A 20,069-nucleotide genomic window follows, 5' to 3' on the forward strand; every position below is an offset into this window, starting at 1 on the left:
AGAAACACTTACCTTAACAAAAGCACCAGCTACCAAACTGAGAGTCACGCAGAGAAGAATGGAGCGGTCCATGTTAGGAATAACTCTGCGAGACAGAATAACCAACGAAGACATCAGGAGAAGAACCGGAGTGACTGACATCATCGAGAAGATAGCCAGACTAAAATGGAGATGGGCAGGACACATAGCCAGAATGACAGATGGGCGATGGACAAAGAGGTTATTGGAATGGAGGCCAAGGGAAGACAAGAGAAGCGTCGGTCGACCACCTACAAGATGGACTGACGATTTAAGAAGACTCAATAAAGACTGGATGAGAGCGGCGCAACATAAACGGGGTTGGAAACATGAGGAAGAGGCCTATGTTCAGCAGTGGACTCTTGAGGCTGGATGATGATGTATGGTTTTAAAATCTATCAGTAGTATGCTAACCTGGCTGTAGACCCCTTCTCCTTTATCCTGGCTTGGGACTGATCTGCTTTGTATGAGGATGGAAAATTTACGCACAAGTGACAGGTCGTTGTTTCATATGGGTTTTCATTTGGGGTATTCAGATAGTATAGGTTATAGGTGTAGTTAGTATAGGTTATAAGATTATTTAATTAACTGTAATTTTTTTATACATTAAGGGGTTTTCCCGTTGAATAAATAAATAAAATCAACCAAACAGAGTCTGTCTGAATGACTAAAAGTCTATGCCGAAAAAAAAAACCAAACAGAAGCATACAGAAGAAAACATAGATACATAGATATTGTAAGAAGATTCAAAGCAAAATGTGTCAAATAAAATTGATAAAATAGGTAATAAAGTCTCAAATGGACATCAGTTTTTTACAACTTCAGTTACACATTAGTTTGCTTTTATTTGCTTGTTTTTCTACTAAAAAATTTCATAACTTATAAAACATAACAACATAAAAACATAACTTCTGTTTTACAGTCAGGGGAGCTGTTCTAAAGAATATTAACTAAAACTAAGAGGAATTTAATATCCAGAAAGTTTTATTTTTGAAACAGAGATAGTAAAATTCGGTACTCGCAAACATCACCAACAGGCTAGGAAATCAAAATGTAAATGAAGAAGGCCAAATAGATATAGCCTTCTACTTAACCAGAATAAAAAAAGAAATTGAACAGTAGCGATAGATGAAATGGGAACAGAAATTTGTGCCCGTAAAAATTATTGGTTTGACGATGGATGCAAGAATGCAACAAAAGAAAAAAGTGTAGCCTACAGAAAGATGCTTACCCGACGAACTAGAACAACTGTAGAGAATTACCAGGCAAAGAGAAGAGGATACACAAAAGAAAAAAGCGAAACCAATACGGAACTTAAATATATAGAAAACCTTACCAGAGGGAAAGAATTCAGAGCATTCTATAAGAAAATTAACATCTACAGCAAATAATTCAAGGAAACCACAAAATAATGCAAAAGTCAGAATGGCGACCTATTAACAACAAGGAAAGATATATTAAATAGATGGGTGGAATACTTTAAACAGTCACTTAATATAGAGAAACAAGAAAAAAACCTGGAAGACGAAAGAGATGAGGTAAGGGGAACAGACAAGAGGGAAGTGGAATCATCAACGATTCTTGAAGTTAAAGATTCAGTTAAAAAGCTAGCCAGAAACAAATCACCCGAAATAAATATTCTCCCAGTTAAACTACATAAAGAAGGTAGCCATGATACCATAATGGCATTACAGCAGCTTATAACAGAAATATGGGCACAGAAATCCCTCCCCAATGATTGGAATACTTTGCACCATACACAAAAAAGGAGATGTCTTTGAATGATCTAACCACAGAGGAATTACGCTTCTAAATGCAGCGTATAAAATATTTTCCACAGTACTATGTCATCGTATGGCACCATATGCAGAGCGGATAGTAGGAAAATACCAGGTTGGTTTCAGAGATGGTAAATCGGCAATTCATCAGATTGCAACCCTGAAACAAATTTTGGAAAAACACTGGAATATGGCATTTATACTCATCAGATATTTATAGACTAAGAAGCAGCCTACGACTCTGTGAATAGAACAGAAATGTTCAAAGCAAAGAAAGAGCTAGGAATACCAAATCAGTTGGTAAATTTAACAAAACTAACTCTTGAAAAAGTTTAATGTTGACTACAAATTCTGGGGGAATTGTCTGAACCTTAAATTGAGCATTAAAAGAATCAGCTACAAAAACGGGTTTAATAATAAACACCAACAAAACGAAGTATATAAAATAAGCCTGCAACCACAAATACTACGACCACTTGTTATAGAAAACGACGTCATCGAAGCAGTGAACGAATTTGTGTACCTGGGAGCACTACAATAATACGCCCAGTCCTAACATAAGGCGAATCTATGTAGCTATGACAATAGAGTGTTGGGAAAACGATACAACTTTGAATTCTATAGAATATACCAGGAACCTGATATCGTAAAACATATTAAGATCGGATTCTGAGATGGATAGGGCATGTAATGCGGATGGAACAAAATGACCCAGCTAGAAAAACCCTCCTTGATAGAGAAGAAGATAGAAAACCCTCATTGGTCAGAGAAGAAGAGGAAGACTCAGAATAAGATTTCTTGCTAACATGAAGACATGAGAAATATGGGAATACGTGCTTGGCGGAGGAAGACGATATATAGGGACGACGAGTGAAATTCTTGAGGAGGCTAGGACCCACTTCTTCTTCTTCTTGTGCCACTCCTATGGGAGATTGAAAATCATCAAGGCTATCCTGACCTTGTTTACAGCTGACCTAAAGAGTTCATTAGTGGTACAGCCAAACCACCCTCTTAAATTACGCAACCATGACATTCTTCTACGGCCTGGATTCCGTTTTCCTTCTATTTTTCCTTGCATTATATTTTGAAGTAATGCATATTTATGTCCTCTCATCAGGTGACCCAAATATTGGAGTATTCTAGGACCCACACAGGGTTGTAAAGACAGAATGGTGATGATGAGGATTTGAATGCTCTTATGGATTGTTCTGATAATATGGAACTGCTTGGTCTGAGGATAGGGAATTTACGCACAAGTGACAGCTCGTTGTTTCATATGGGTTTTCATTTGGGGTGTTCAGTTAAGGTACTTACTAGGTATTTAACCTTTTTCTTAGTTGATTCAACTGCTAATTGTTTTATTTCAGTCATGGAAACTGCGTATTTTGTATTTTTACGACATATATTTTGTATTTTTAGAATTACTTAGTATTGGTTATATTAATATTTAATTAACTGTAAATTTTGTTTATATATCAAGGGGTTATCCTTGATATAATTTTCGATTTTTCTCCTCGATCCTCCTAAGAAAGGGGGTTTTATGGAAAAGTCGAGGGTAGAGGAATGGAAAACTTTTTTGCGTCTTTTTTGGGATCCCAAAATTGACATTTTTACCAAAATTTAGTGTTCCTATGATTTTTAGAGATTCAATGGGACTTTCGTCTTTGACGACTGAGTAATAAGAATCCACGAGATATTTTTAGAGGCCTAGTACCAATAAAAATTCATTATGAACACTTCAAAATCGACAAAATTAAAACAGATTAATGAAAGACTATGTCCAGTTCACCACGTGACTAAATACGTAATGAGTGTTGTTAAAAATAAAACGCAACTTCGGCAAAAGTACCATTTATTTTTAATAATGGTATATAGTCAACAACATTACATTTATACTAAAAGAAGTAAATCGATATTTAAATATCTCAAATAACACTAATACGATTCAAAACAAACGTACACTTTAACTATCTTACAATTTATACACTCAATAAAAAAACTAAACATATACAACATTTATATAGTACGTGTAAACGACATTTTTGACAGTTCCGTTAGAAAAGTTATACTTCCAAAAAACTACAAAAAATTTCCGAGTCTTAAAGTTAACAATTTTAATAATTACTTACTCTGTATTGTTATTTTTTCATTAGACATAAGTTGCCTGAACAATTTTTCAAACGATTCTCTTTAATCGACAATAGTTAAAAAAACAAAACTGGCGCAGTGAATAGGATATTGACAAATAAATTGTGGAAAATTTTTATAAAAAAAAACGAAAATAATATACAAATAATAAATAAAAGTAACAATAAGAAAAGAATATGCAAAAATTCTCTCATATGAGTAAATGACAGACTTTAATTACTAAAACTGAAAATAAAACGTGCGATATATAGTTAAATAATGATTTGCCAAAGAAAAGCAAACATAAATTGATATAATCACGTTGAAAACCAAAAAAAGAAAGCAAAATATTTATTGAAAATCAAATATATGTAAATTAATTAACTATTCAGTGTTTTTATTAGTAGAGTTGTTTTAAAGACAAGTTTTTTATTATATTAAAGGCTAATACACTCGACTTACTATTTTCATAAAAACCTAATGAAAAATGTACAACATATGCCCTGCTTTAGCAGAGAAATATTTTTTTATTAAAAAGCACTATATGCTTAATATGTATTACGGAGTGTACTGTATGGAACAAATTAAGCACGAGTTGAATTCTTTCATATTCAAATCCAAATTAGTGTCAGATTCAGACTACGCTCGTTTAAAAAAAAAAGATAGACATCTGTGTTTAAAAAATCCATGTTAAGTTTGCATTTTAGTCGAAATATAACTTTTATAAAGAACTGGTAGTACGAGGAGCTTTAGTCTTACGAAGTAGGTCGGATTTTCGAACGACGGGTGCCTAAAATGAGAGAAAAATATGTGTTAGAATATGTATTATATAAATTGTAATAAATAATTTGCCAAATGTATCAATTTTATGTGGGGAATTTCACATAAACAGAACATTAGATCTTTATTTACAAACACTATCATTGAAAATGTATGCACACAAAGGTTAAATAATGTTTCTAGGCATTTATATCGAAATCCAAATTCCAAATTACAACTCACAAATAAAAATAAATAATTTCGTTGACACTGTTCAATAAGATAGAACTAAACTGTAACTCTGTTTGTGTTAGTTGTGGGGTCAACTGAGTAGCTCTACTTTCGATGTAGAGTCCCTTCTTCTTATAATATCTATATGTGATGGATTTTGGACACTAACATGCCTATTTTGATTTTGTTGACTGCTGCTCTAACAAGTTCAGTAAAATTCAGATGAAGCCAGAGTATTTTTCCTTCCTAGATCTCTTTTTCCATGTTTCTTCTTCTTATTGTGCTGTCTTCTAACGAAGGTTGACGATCACTTCTTTAAACGCTTCCCTATCTTTTACAACGTGAAATATCTGTTCAACACTGAGGTTAGTCCAATCTCTGATATTCCTCAGCCACGATGTCTTCTTTCTTCCCAAACCTTTTCTTCCCTTTACTCTTCATTGCATGATGGCGTATAGAAGAGAGTATTTATCGTTTCGAAGTATGTGGCCCAGATACGATGATTTTCTTATTTTGATTGTGTTCAAAAGCTTTCTACCATGTCCAATTCGTCTTAAGACTTCTTCCTTTGAGACTTTTGCAGTCCAAGGGATTTTAAGAATACAAATATTTCGGATGGCTCCAATTATTTTACGAATTGGGCTTTCAGAGTCCAAGCTTCTATCCCATATAGCAGTTGTGACCATATATAACATTCGACGAACTTCAATCTGGTAACCAACCTCAATTTCTTATTTAGAAACAATGACTTGTATTTTATAAATCCTTTTCAAGCTATTTTTATTTTGACCTTTATCTCCTCATCTTGATCTAACTGGGAGTTTATAATTGCTCCCACGTATCTATACTTGTCGACCCTCTCTAACGGTTTACCCTCCAATGTTGGATGTATGATGTCAACAGAGGTTTTCGAGATCACCATGCATTTGGTTTTATCTATATCCATTGTTAGTCTTATCTTTTTGCTTCTGTTAATGATTCCTTTTATTATTCACGATGCTCTCTCCAATTCTTACACCTACAATTCTTTCCCTTTTCCTTTACCTTCTGAAATATTAGTTCGGAGTACACATTAAATAATTATGGCGATAACACACATCCCTGTTTAACTCCTCTTTAAATTTCTACTTTGTTTGTCTCGCTATCTTCCATCCTTACCCTTTTCCATGCGCTTTACCTTAAAGTTTGGTCCAAAGTAGGTCATATCGTGGTTAATTACGCATTATGTGGCGTAGGTATTTCAGTTTGCGACCTTTTATGGTTTTATAACTAGTTCTCGCTGTTTACCCATTTTGTGTAGAATTTCTTCGTTGGTAACTTATCTGTCCAGGAAATCCTCAAACAGCCTCTTTTTCGAGTCTTTTCAGTGATGCTTCAGTTAAGGTCTTGACTTCACTTCATATAGAATAAATGAGAATATGTACTATTTTAGTAAACAAACTATTATTTACAATTTTATATTATGACTGATTATTCAGTTTGACGAAAGCTTATCTTGATTTTATCGATCTTTATCTTAATTTCCGTCGATTGTTCCCACTTTTTTTGTTTACTAAACAATATCAATCTTATCAAACAGTAGGATCAATGACAACTTTTTTCTAGCCTAATTATCCTTAAATTCTTAAACCTAAGGACAAACTCACTATAGTAAAATTCATTAACCGATGCAGGAAGATGTAAATATTACCACGTGTAGGCCTGCAACAGGGCCGCATTTGGGATTATCTTTTTGTTTAGTCAGAATATATATTATAAAATACGAAATTTATATTTTAATTTTTCAAAAGTGCTCGACAAAGAACCTGATTGTTTTAGTTGATATCCGATAATAGGAACCATTTATACAGGGCGAAAAACCCAAGAATTTATTTTTTTTGCCAACAATTTTATGTACAGAGTGCCTGCAAAAAATATAAGTATATTATATATAATTATATAATTATTAATATGTCGTGACTCGTTACTGTTAAATTATCTAAATCTGAAAATTTTGGGGAATGCATATGTAGGTACTATAAATATGTCATCAGAACAAAACGTAAAGTTTATAAGCTCTAATCTTTTGAAGATATTCTCTTCACCACATCACAATGTCGTCTCTATCTAGTAAAAGAGCGTTTCTTCCCCTACGTTTGTATTGAAAATTAAGTTTTTCAATATTCGGTAAAATGTGGTTTTCGAAAAATTTGGCAAATCAGGGTCATAGTTCACTTTCTTTAAAACCTTATCAACGGTGGGTATTTCGTGGCTCATAAAAAAATTATGAACTAGTCTTCTAATAGCATGTTTGTCAAAATCATCAATTTTGTCAAACTTCTTTTTCCGGGTCAGACATACTTTTAGTCCAGCGAATTGATGATTCGTTTTGTATTCCTTTATCACCGTAAACACACTTCTATCACAAACTCCAACTTTATTAGCCACTTTTTTCACAATATCTGCAACCACTAATCCGGGATTTTCTTGTCTTTCACATTTAAAATAATTTCTTAACTTCAACGCTAAGAGGGCTTCTTTTACTTCGTTTTCGAGGAGGACTGCATGTATTTTCAACCAATTCATCAGCAGAATCAGTGGATGACATTTTAGTTTCAATATCAGTTATTGAAATACGTGGTTATTGTTACAGTAATCACAATCACGTATAGATAGGGTCGTTATACAAATAAAAATATATACTTAAATAGTTTTAAATCGCATAATAAATAATTGCTAATTCAACATTAACAGCATAAATATAATTTATTGTCCTTTAACCATCAAGATGACTAAAAATATACCTACTCACAAATCGATTCAAATTACAAAATTTCAATACCGAAATATAATACCAAAATTAAATCGTGTCCGAACCTGTATGAGTTCCGACGACGTCGGCAGTAACGAAATAAAGATGGACATTTCGGTTAGTTTTTAAATATTCTTGAAGAACTGTTACTTGCATGTATGCATAAAATATTCATTAATTTTATGAATCGGATTATTTTTTTACTTACTATGTATTCAGTGATAAAAATAATTTATATACTATGCAATAAACACTAATAGTTGAGAAAATAAAAAAATTAATAAAGTGTCATAATTATACTGTTACTTATCGGAACGAGTAGACTCATTTGGAACATCTTTAACAATCATCTGTTAAATTTATCTTTGTTTATACGCCCTGCATCGCTTAATGAAAGTTGGTATAGTATCCATTAGGTTCCAAAACTTGCACTGTTTCTTCCTCTTGAGTCTTCTAGCCAGATCCGGATTGTCAAGCGCTGTCAAGTGTTGAAGAAGTTGTTGTTCGTGATTCGTGGCAAATTTTTCAATGATCTTGTTAACAGTATCCACTTCTAGATCCCTATGCAGGTTACTATTCCTAAAGCATCAAAAAGGTATTGACAATGCTCCTTAGCACTTTTTTGAAATCGCTGGACGATGTTTAAAATACTATTACCAGCACATCCCCACAATTTTTTATTTTACATACACAGTATTTTATTGAAGATTGACATGGTGGATTGTCTTCCCAAAAGCCAATACATTTTTTTGTACTTGATGTTAAGCTGTTCTCTTTTTTTTACCATGGGCCCTCCAGCGTAGCCTACCGTCTAATGTAATACCCAAATATTTTGCTGTATCGACATTTGATATCTGAAAATTATTTACATTAACAGGACTGTGTTGTTTTTTCTTGTTTGTGAAATTAATGTGCCGTGACTTCATGTCATTCTATTTAATTCGCCAACATTTAGTCCCTTTATTAAGTCTGTTAACAGAGGTTTGTAGTTTTTTTATTGCTTCCTCATGATCTTTACCTACAACCAATACAGTAGTATCATCAGCAAAGATAGCTATTGTGTTATAATCTAATTCAGAAATTTCACTAGTTTATCATAGATACAGGACTGGACCTATCACAATACCTTGTGGTACACCTACATTAATTTCTTTTAAATACAAGTAGGCTTCTTCTTGCTTGATCCTAAAACCCTATCTGAAATATATGATTCCGATAATTCTGTGTATTTACTTGGCAAAATCCTGCGTAGGAAATCTTGCGCCACTTCGAGGAAAACAGCGGAGCAAACTTTATTTTTTTTTATTGACCTCTCTAGAATATCTAAAATGAAATTTCTCGAAACCCAAATTGGTGCCATGGAATTAGAGCATTAGCGTCTATGAAAAGTTTCAGCCTTTTCAGCAATAGCTTCTCGTATAGCTTCAAAATAACAAGTAGTAAGGAAATCGACCTGTACGATGATACTGTATTTGGTTGCTTTCCAGGTTTAAGAGTCAATATGACCTCTGCTACTTTGAGCTGGAAATCCAAAATATCGCTACTCACAATTCCAAAACTCTTTATATAAAACGAACGATTTCTTGATCAAGGAGGCCAGTCCTTCATAGTCTCCCACACTAAGTCGTCTACACTCTTCTCGAAGAGAAACAGCAGAAGAGAGTCCTCCTGCTGAGACTGTTCATTCTTCAAGTACCTCTAGACTCCATTGCTTCTTTTTTTTTCTACAAAAATTGGTATTTTATTTTAATGCAAGAATGGCTAGTCTTTATTAACACTAGCTACAACCAACTACAGAAATTCATACCCAAAATGGATTTAAAGCAGAGATTTATTCACCTTCAACAGCCTAAGCCCTTTGCCCTATACGAGGAAGAACAGAGATGCCGACGAGGCGACAGTACTATGTCATCACAATACAGGCATTAAAGTCACCCAAAAAAAATTAATACTTAGAAATAAGTCGTAATGTGTATTCTACATAAAATGTCCCGTCTAGATTTATAAAATAATTCACATACTTAGGCTCCCTAATCATCAAGGAGAACGTCATGACGGAAGAAATCAAGCGAAGAATAATCCTAGCAAACAAATGCTATTTTGGACTGAGTAGACATATGAGAAGCAGAAACTTAAAACAAACCAAAAAACAAAAATAACCATATACAAAACCCTTATACAACCAGTGTTGACATATGGGTCGGAGACATGGACCATTTCCAAGGCAGATGAAAATCTCCTGCTTATATTTGAACGAAGGATCCTGAGAAGAATATTTGGTGGCATCTGTGAAAATGGTGTTTGGAGAAGGAGGTACAACTACGAGATATATCACAGATATAAACATATATTTGGTGGTAAAGACGTAGTATCCTTTATAAAAATAGGAAGACTAAGATGGGCAGGACATCTGGCAAGATCACAGCAGAACAACCCTCCTAGAAGAATCCTTATGTCACAACCTGTGGAAAGTAGAAGTAGGGGTAGACCAAAACTCAGATGGAGGGATGGTGTAGATGAGGATGGCAGAAACATAGGCGCAGCAAACTGGCAACAGTTGGCAATGGATAGAACTGACCGGCGTAATAGACTTGGGAAGGTCGATGCTCTTTTATAGGGCTGTAGCACCAATGATGATGATGATAGATTTATAAAATAATTCCTACTGTAAAAATAGATATACCAGAATTTAATTAATACTAACATGTATCGAAATACTTGAGAAAAAAGTTAATAGAATATTAGTAAACTCACCTTCATTCTTAATCTATATTAAAATCTCCCATCATTATCAATCTCGGTTTGGTCAGCGCCACTCTACTGAACTTGGGACTCTTATATTTCGTCTGGATAGCCTGTTGCTGCTTCAACGGCGAATCCTTCAACGTCTTGTTTTGTCTCTTCACCACGGGACTGAGTTCTTTCAAGGAATATCCGCTGGCTTTCTTCAGCTTCTTCGGCCACGTGGTTCGTTTTAGTAGTGTGTACCGGGCGAGAGCGATACACGCCGAAGCCAGTTTGGAGGGGAAATGAGTGAAGTAGTCGTCGCCTTCCAAAAGTACTAGCTCGGCGATGTACTAAAATAAGAAAAGGAATTATTGGTATGCAAAGGATGTAATAAAATAGACGTTTGGTTCTTATTTTTGGTAATTTCCACAACGTGTTTGATACAGTATTTATGAAAATCCGATCCGAGTGATCCGAAGTATATACGAAACTAAAACACTAACTGTAATGACTGTGTGACAGAAATATACTTAGGCATTCACGATATACAAAGAAAACAAAGTAGCTATTAAATGTGGAAATAAAGCGTACAATCCATTTAAGACGACAAAAGGACTTCTACAAGGCTGTGCTACGTCCCCTACTCTGTTTAAAATATTCTTGGAAAAGACACTCAAACCATGGAGGAGAAAGTGCGAAGGAATGGGCATACCAGTAAGAGACGAATACCTATACACCTTAAGTTTTGCCGACGATCAAGTAGTCATCACACAAGATGAAGAAGATCTCAGCTTTATGCTCAGAAAACTAGAAGAAGAATATAAAAACAACGGAATGGAAATAAACTTAGAGAAAACCGAATACCTAACAACAGAAAACAAGGATATGAGAAACCTAGAGATAGACGAGGGAAGACAAATAAATGGAACAGTTAAATTCAAGTATTTAGGAACCTTAATATCGAACCAGGGAACAACAGAAGAAGATATAAACAACAGACTGAGACAAACAAGAAACTGTATAAGACAACTAAACTCAGTGTTGTGGGATAAGAACATTACGATAAAGACAAAAAAGAGAATATATAACACCCTGACAAGAAGTATCCTGACATATGGGTCCGAAAACTGGACAATAAACAAGAGAAATAGAGGTAGAATAAGAGCAGTAGAAATGGAGTTCCTGAGGAGAAGCTGTAGACTTACAAAAAGAGACAGAATTGAAAACGCAGAGATTAAGCAGAGAATGGGAGTGCAATCAGACATAATCGACTATATAGAGGAGAAGAGACTATCCTGGTACGGCCACGTCAGAAGAGCGGACAGAGGACGCTGGATAAACAAAATCACAGAATGGAGCCCGATTGGAAGAAGAAAGAGAGGAAGACCCCGAAGGTCATTCAGAGATAAAATCGACGAGGCTATGGAGAAAAGAACCCTGCGAGATGGAGACTGGAATGACAGGGAAAATTGGAGAAAACGGTTGAGTGAAGGAAGACAGTGAAAACTGTGGAAATCCTTAGTAGTAGTAGCATTCACGATAGACAATTACTTAGCGCTAAAATAAGCTATTTAATAACAAAGACACTTTGTTTTGTTAATTTGATATGTTTACCCACGGAATTTTGCGAATATTAATTTTCGTGTGAACAATAAATATGTTTACTTTTGAAAAATTGCATTTTTGTTTATTATATGTGTTTCCAAAAAAAATTATTTTCAAAAAGTTTTAGGTGTCCAGTACTGAGCAAGTCTCCCTACACTTACCAAATCGCGTATATCTGACACTTTCTGTCAAACTATGTTTTTTTATATTAATCAATATTTGTTTAGACTATTTACTAAAAAATCTTTACATAGCATCTTTTTAAATTATGTTCGCGTGACTTCATTTTGATTTCAATATAACTCTTTTATTTTCGTAATACAGTTTTATCTCCCAAAGATCGTAAAAATATAAAGAAAACACAGAAAACATTCCCCAAACTCAATTTCCTAAAACTAAGACCTTACCATTGCTAGATGCTGAGTCTTCTCGTCCATTTTATACTCTACGGCCAACTGTTGAATGAAGCCGTTTATCGTCGGTGTCTGCATTCGAAATCTCAACACTTTTAGGACGACTTGCTCCATTTTAAGAACTTGTTGAGGAGTGAATGTGTCGCCGGTTAAATACGACCATTCTTTGGCGTCGATCGGGTAATACTCCTCCATTTTCGTCGCTACCATCATCGCCGCAGCTCCGACGAGTTGGAACTTGTTCTTGGCCTGAAAACGTATCGATTCGTTTTAGAGAAAAACAATAAGACAGTGTACAGTTTTATCGTTTTTTTACAGTATTTAAAATACTGGATTAACAATTTTCACGACAAATTAATATAAAGCAAAGAAACTTTCCATATAATTAATTATGTATAGTAACTACTCACTACAGATATGTGACCCAAAAACCTATCGACATAGTTGACGCCCAAGTGTAACGTTTCGTCGGCCAATTTGTACTCTTCAGCTACACTCACAAGCCAGTCAACTAAAATGCTTCTCGAATCCCAAGTGATCTCCAGTTGCTTCGCCATAAACTTGGGCTGTGGCAGTGGCAGTTGTTGTTCTAAATTGAGCAAATACGTCCATATCTCCTAAAAACATAATTGCATTGAATGAGCACTGATTATTATCATACAAGAATTGGCGATTTGGTCATAGATGAATCAATAGAAGAATATTTTGTACTTCTTAAATTTAACCTTTTACTTCATTGATCACGATGTATAAAATAACTGTAATTGAAGTGGAAAAGTTAAAATGAGTTAAGAAAAATGCCATAACTGTAACTTTTTTCGCGGTCCCCTTAATTAACACAGTTGGTTAGTTAACCACAGCATTGTCGAACCTCCACATCAATTTATCATACATCTTATACTCTGTTTTAAAATTATAGATGGCATAGATTTTTTAAAATATTGTATTTATATGAGATAGAACCAAAATCTTTGGTCGTTGACACGGGAGCAGAGGTTTACAATAGTGCATACTTATGAGTATTTATATTACAGATACTTAAGTAGTTAAAAAATAACAATAAAGAAGTTCTTTTGTGGTTTATATTGTTGGAAATGCAAGTGGCCTGGTAGTGTTGACATTCTGTGAGAATGTGCCTGACGGTGATAGGAGAATTCTTGCAGTTGGACCATAGCTGTTAGTCTGTAGAGTACATAAGATGACCGTATGTCAAACGTGTAGGTCCTATTCTCAATCTTCGTATTGTTATTTTCTCTTTTCGCTTCAAAGATGTTAGGGATAAATAGCTGTTAACACTAGGTTTTATTTTTTTGAGCTTTGTGTCTTTGGTGATCCAAAGTTCTTGCCACTTGCCTAGAATATTTCTTTCCAATTTTGATTTTATATCTTCTTGTAGCTATATGATGTAGACGAGAAAGTTCAGCCATCTCCTTTCCTTGGAAGCCGATATGAGAAGGCATCCATATTATTATTACTGAAGTACCTCGGGAAGTGTGGAGATGAATCGATTGTAATATTTTTTGCACTAAGTGATGTTCATTGAAAATATTCATAAATAATGAGGGCGCAGAGCTACACTTTAATGATTATCAAAAGGAAATTCGAGAGCTTTATAGATATTAAAGAGTTCTCCAGTTACATTGGTTGGAGATTCTATATTGTCCTAATACTGTTATCATAGTGGTATGTATTCATAATATCCTTAAAATCTTATCGAAAAATGATATTATTTGTTTACTGATTATTAAATTTACAGAGGGAAGTGTTTATAAAAGAAGGTATTTTAGACCATAGTGGGAATCCTCATTTTATAAACGCAAGTGTTTGAGATACTTTTTTATCTTGGCACACGGGTTGTAGGATCTCTGGGATTGAAAGTATATATCTGGGCGAGTTTATGAGTCCAGGTATTAATGACGTTAGAAGATTAAGTAGGTACTGGGTTTGTCGGATGCGATAAAATTCTGCTAACATAAGATAGGAGTAGTTGCTATCTCCGAAGGTATAGAGAGAGTTCATGAGAGCCACAATAGAGACTTTCAGCGGGACTGGATCGAAATGCGAATAAGTATAATCAGAGAGCAGTGTTGTGAATTTAGTTTAACCCATTGATGGTGGAACCTCTTTGGGACAAAGAGGTTATTGGAATGGAGACCAAAGAAAGACAAGAAAAGCGTCAGCAGACCATCCACACGATGAGCTGACGATTTAAGAAGAAAAAATCAAAACTGAATGAGAGTGGCGCAAGATAGACTGGGTTGGAAACAAACAAGAGGCCTATGTTCAGCAGTAGACTCTTTAAGGTTGGATGATGGTGATGATGATAATGGTGGTGGGACAACGTCTTTAACAGATTCAATATGCTTAAACAGTTGCCTTTTATTTAATCGATGTGATGACGTCAGGTGAGTTTGTTATCGACGTTTAGTCCTAAAAACTTAAGTAATCAATTAACTCTAAATTTACTTCGTTTAGTTTTATTTTGGGTAATTTTGAGCCGTCGTATCTCCTGGTGAATTTAATTATTTTAGATTTATTGAAAGAGAACCTGAAGCCAGTTCTGTCGAACCATGTAGTAAGGGACTCGATAGAATTTTGTAATAAAGATAAGGTTGTAGCTGTTTCTTGTCAGTAAACAATAAGGTCGTCTGCGTTTAGGGCAAATTTAACGGGAAATTTTATATGGGAGAAAATATCATTGATGGCTAGTTAAAAAAAAAGGTATAAAGAAGTAGAACCATGGAGTACATAATTTTCAGTGACATTGCATTAACAGGAAAAAACCACAGCAACAGCAAATTTTGCATGAGTTTGGGAGCAGCATAATAGAAAAACTGTGCTTATAGAGAAAGAGATACATCGCGGGAAACAATAGCGCATTTAAACTTGAAGCTATTCATCAACTTTTATTAAATGACTAATATCAAAAATTTCATCTGAAAATCGGAAAAAGCTTAAAGATAATAGTGGAAACTGTATTTTACTATTACAGATCCAGTGCATCAAAATTTAGAAATTGTCAATTTTGTGATAATTTTTTTTGTGTACATATATTTTTTACAAATTAACTCGTAACACTGATCAAAAATTCTCTCTATCGGAACATCGAGCAGAAATAATTTCCAAACAGAGTTTTTTACAAACATAAATTTTATAGTGTTGCTAATAAACAATGAATCAATTGGATTAACATAAACAAGCAAATGGAATTGAATCCATTATATACAATTGATCTGATATAAAATATGTTAATTAATAAAATTAGTTCAAATTCATTAGATATACTAAAATTTGTTTTAGTATATTATAATTAAAGAGTTGCTATAATTAGAATATGTTGGTGATATAACTTGTGTTATTTCCAATGTTTCAGGTACAGAACGTTCACAAATATAGTGCCTTCATTATCCGAACGGTCTCTTAAAAATTATGGTAAATTAATAATGTTACCAGGACCGACTTAAATTCAAATTAAATAATTTTGCAAATTTTAAAGTTCTAAAGTCTATGAATCTGAATGTGGTAAACTACATTCAGGTGCAAAGAAAATTTTGGTCAAATTCAAAGTATTTCAATTTTTTATTTTTAGCCCTATTTTGATGATTTTTGACGTGACAACGTCTTAAATTAGGTTGTGGCTCGGAGTCATTTAAGAAAAAGTGTAACGCCCGCTCACGTCTGTTACAGTGAGTCGCCGAACGAGAGAGAGGCCCGCCGGACCGGCGAATGCCTTGCGTCTCTCTCCCACTCAAACATGATCGGTCCGCTGCGCGCGGCACTAGAGAATTAGGCGCGTTGAATCGCTAAAGTTGAAAATCGTTGAAAGTATCGTTAGCTGTGTCTGTAGTAAAAATGTGGAGTGCTTAGATTCGTCATTTACAACAACTACAACAATAAAGGTAAATAATTGTACACTAATATTTCATTATCGTAAACTATGATTGATTGATTAATTGTTAGATTGACACAAAAGTTGAGAAACTGAGTTTATAGGTTATGTCATACTATTGACAAATGTTGATAGTGTTAAGTAAATTATTAGTTTAAATCACTCTGCAATCAATCGTAATTCAGTCGATTGAGAAGAAACAGCGCGTATTGCTAGTCAAACATTTAAAATAACAAATTATAACTTCTAACCTGTCAAAACAGGGCGACCAAACAAACGAACTAAACCGACCAATCACCACGCGCGGAGTTAGAATTTAACTGTGTTTAGCAAGAATTTCAAATTCCAATTTTAGTAAATGTTTTAATTTTCAACTTTACCATTTACATTTACAAATTTTAATTTATTTCAAATTTATTTAGCAAAAATTTGAACCTTCGATCTGAATAAGTGTTTTGATTTTCAAATTGATTCTTTAAAATTAAAAATATTAAAATATATATAATCAGAAGTGAACGTCACATAACATTATCTGTACTTATTATTATTTAATATATAGGCAAATACATGTGACCATACTTGGTAGACACAATTGGAAATAGTCATTTTTTATAACTGAAAAAAATAAATATATAAAATACTGGTAGCAAACAATAACTTCAATGATCGATATCTCCGCAACTAATTGATATATCGAAAAAATTTTCAAATAAATTTTGTAGAAAATAATAAGATCAATAATATAATATAAAATAAATAATATATAAAATAATATATAAAAATATAATATATAAAATATAAATAATATATAAAATAATAATATTATAATATATAATATATAAAATAATATATAAAAAATATAAAATAATATATAAAATAAATAGACAAAATCACTCAAATAGAAATTAGTTAAGTTTAAGTTTACATGTACAATGTTTTAGTAAACAAAATATATTTCTATAGTTAAAATTTGTGCAATTCTTATTTTCATTCAATTCCTTGTTCCTATTGTGCAATTTAATAATATTCATATCAATAAATATTCTACCGAGAAAAAGACGTTGTCACGTAAAATCTTCGCCCGTAAAACCGACTTTACAGGCAACCGATTTTTTAGTACACTTTGTATAAATTTATAAATTTTTAATTTGGCATAGTTAGTTTTTTGATGAAATTTTATATTTGACTCATGGTACGGGGTTAATTAAAACGTGGTTTTATTATTCTAACCTTGAAACATCCTGTGGAATAATTCCGTTATTATAATATAACCCACAATTTAGGACTTTTTTAAATATGATTATTTTGGAGTTATTTTGTAATACGTCGAGGTGGCTTTCGTGACTGTTATCATTATGTCATATTGACACTTACATTTTGTTTACCTGTGATTGATCATGGTTCTTAGTGTCGAAGATTGTGCGAAAGCCGTTGCTCTGGTTGAAGATGGGCGAAATTATGAATATGTGGCTAGAGTACTACACACGTATCGCTCTACCATCCAAAGGGTAGTGGAACATTTTATGCGAACTGGAACAAACAAGCGTAAAGCGGGAAGAGGCAGGAAGGACAAAACTACCGCTTTAAATGATCGTTTTATACAAGTCAACGCTTTGCGGACTCGTCATTTAACAGCGGTGCAAACAAGAAATCAACTTCAAGAGGTTCGAGGCAATAATGTAAGTGTATTTACAGTTCGTCAAAGATTACAGAGTTGCAGACCAGCAACTGGGCCCAAATTACTTCCACGGCACAGAGTGGCTAGACTACAATTTTCCAGGGAACATTTACATTGTAATTCAGGACAATGGAGTAATGTTCTTTATACAGATGATTTAAGATACTGTCTTCACTCCTCAGATGGGAGAAAACGAGTATGGCGTGGAACTGGATAGAAATTTGAGGAGCGTGCTTTCAGTCACCGCGTTAGCCATAAAGGGGATTCGGTGATGGTATGGGCAGGAGTATCCCGAGAGCCGCACACTGAATTGGTATTTATTGAGGGTTCGTTGACTGCACACCGGTATATTGAGGAAATTTTAGCGAATCACGTAGTATCCTTGTCTCAATATATCAGCGATGATTTTCTATTAATGCAAGATAATGCGCGACCCCACTCTGCAATGTGTGTCACACAATATTCAGAGAAAGTTGGTATTAATAAAATAAACTGGCCAGCGTGTTCACCAGATCTGAACCCAATAGAGCTGGAGCACGCACTAGTCTCAATTAACGAACTTCGCTTGGCTCTAGAAGAGAAATGGCAAAACATCCAGCAAGATGATATTCGCAACCTCATAGACAGCATGAGCCGACGTGTACAGGCAGTTATATTGGCTAGGGGAGGCAATACAAAATATTAAGTTTTAGTAGTTTTTCTTTGTTATTTATGTTTTTTTATGTTTTGATATTGTTATCTTTATTCATTAAAACCAAGATAATTATTTAAATACAGTGCTTCTGGGATATCGATATGACAATCCTTCGATATCAGTCACCAAAGCCCCCATCGTCGTATTACAAATTAGTACAAAATGATAAAAATAATAAAAAAATCATCAAAACAGGGCTTAAAATAAAAAAACTGAAATACTTTGAATTTGACCAAAATTTTCTCGGTTGCGATTTTTTGCATCTGAGTGTATTTAAAATTTATAATTTTCGCTACCTTGTTATTGGCGTTAATTTTGAAGTTTTAGGGGAATTAGTGTTTAAAAATTAATCTGTAAGTTTACCTCTTCTATATCGTAAAACACAATGTACGTTTTACTTGAAGAACAACCAGTTGAAAAATAGGTGAATAAATTGTTAGGAGTTGTATTATTTGGCGAAATATTGTTACTGCTACAGCCTTGTAACATATCGCCAAAACAAATTTCTCTCTTAATACGGTCCTAATATATTTTTTAATGAATAATACATAGTACGTCCCTGCGCCATGGTTCCTTGCAATATATTTATTTTTCAATGTATTTTACTGTAAAAAGGGGTCGAAAAATAGATCGTTAAATGTCTCATGAATCTCTCAAATTGTTTTCAATCTACACCTGCATCCAAGACTACTTTTTTGTATGTATTCAAATCGTCAGTTAATTTAGGTCAAGCTCGATAAAAATAAATCTTCCAAAAAACAAAAACAAGTAATTTGAACCGACCCTTGATAGTTGCATTGTAACCTTTTATGACAATTATGTATCTATTTCTCGTTAAAATATTTGAATAATTGGTCGTAAACATAGTCTCGCAAAAAAATCGATAGGAATAAGATCGAAGCCTTCTAAATGTGGCTCTATAGAAGAATTCTACGCCTGTCCTAGACAGAACATAGAACTAACCTGTCAATTCTGAAAGGGCTTCATTTAAAAGACAGTCTATTAAAAAAAGTAAACCGAGCATATCTAATTATTTCGGCCACATAGCTAGAAGAGCTAGGACCATGGATCTATTGGTAGTAGAAGGAAAGGTAGAAGGTTGAAGACCAATAGGAAGATCTCCAACACAATGGGCAGACCAAATGAACACTCTGGTGGAAAAATCTCTACATGAAGCCGTCCATATGGCACAAGATCGCAGTCAATTAAGACAGCAAGCTTATAATATTTAGAGTGTCACCATGTACTGACAATGGCTCAAGGAATGAGGAGGAGAAAATCAAGTAAGGTCATTGTCTTTTTTGATGTCATACCAATCGCAATTTTAAAGAATTGGCTTACGCTTTCGCGTATTATCCA

General features: G+C 33.8%; 1 protein-coding gene across 1 annotated transcript in view; it reads right to left on the reverse strand.

The window, feature by feature from the left end:
• Positions 1–3,631: 3,631 nt before the first annotated feature.
• Positions 3,632–20,069, reverse strand: part of LOC140443092 (cyclin-A2-like) — a 71,088-nt gene continuing 54,650 nt past the window's right edge. Inside the window, exons 3-6 of the mRNA XM_072534161.1 lie at positions 12,860–13,066; positions 12,444–12,698; positions 10,459–10,781; positions 3,632–4,713 (exon numbers count right to left, since the gene is read on the reverse strand). Of these exons, the coding sequence (XP_072390262.1) occupies positions 10,467–10,781; positions 12,444–12,698; positions 12,860–13,066 (777 nt within the window). The 3' untranslated portion in view covers positions 3,632–4,713; positions 10,459–10,466. The remainder of the gene's footprint in view (positions 4,714–10,458; positions 10,782–12,443; positions 12,699–12,859; positions 13,067–20,069) is intronic.

Source organism: Diabrotica undecimpunctata, chromosome 1 (genome assembly GCF_040954645.1).
Source record: "Diabrotica undecimpunctata isolate CICGRU chromosome 1, icDiaUnde3, whole genome shotgun sequence".
NCBI lineage: Eukaryota > Metazoa > Arthropoda > Insecta > Coleoptera > Chrysomelidae > Diabrotica > Diabrotica undecimpunctata.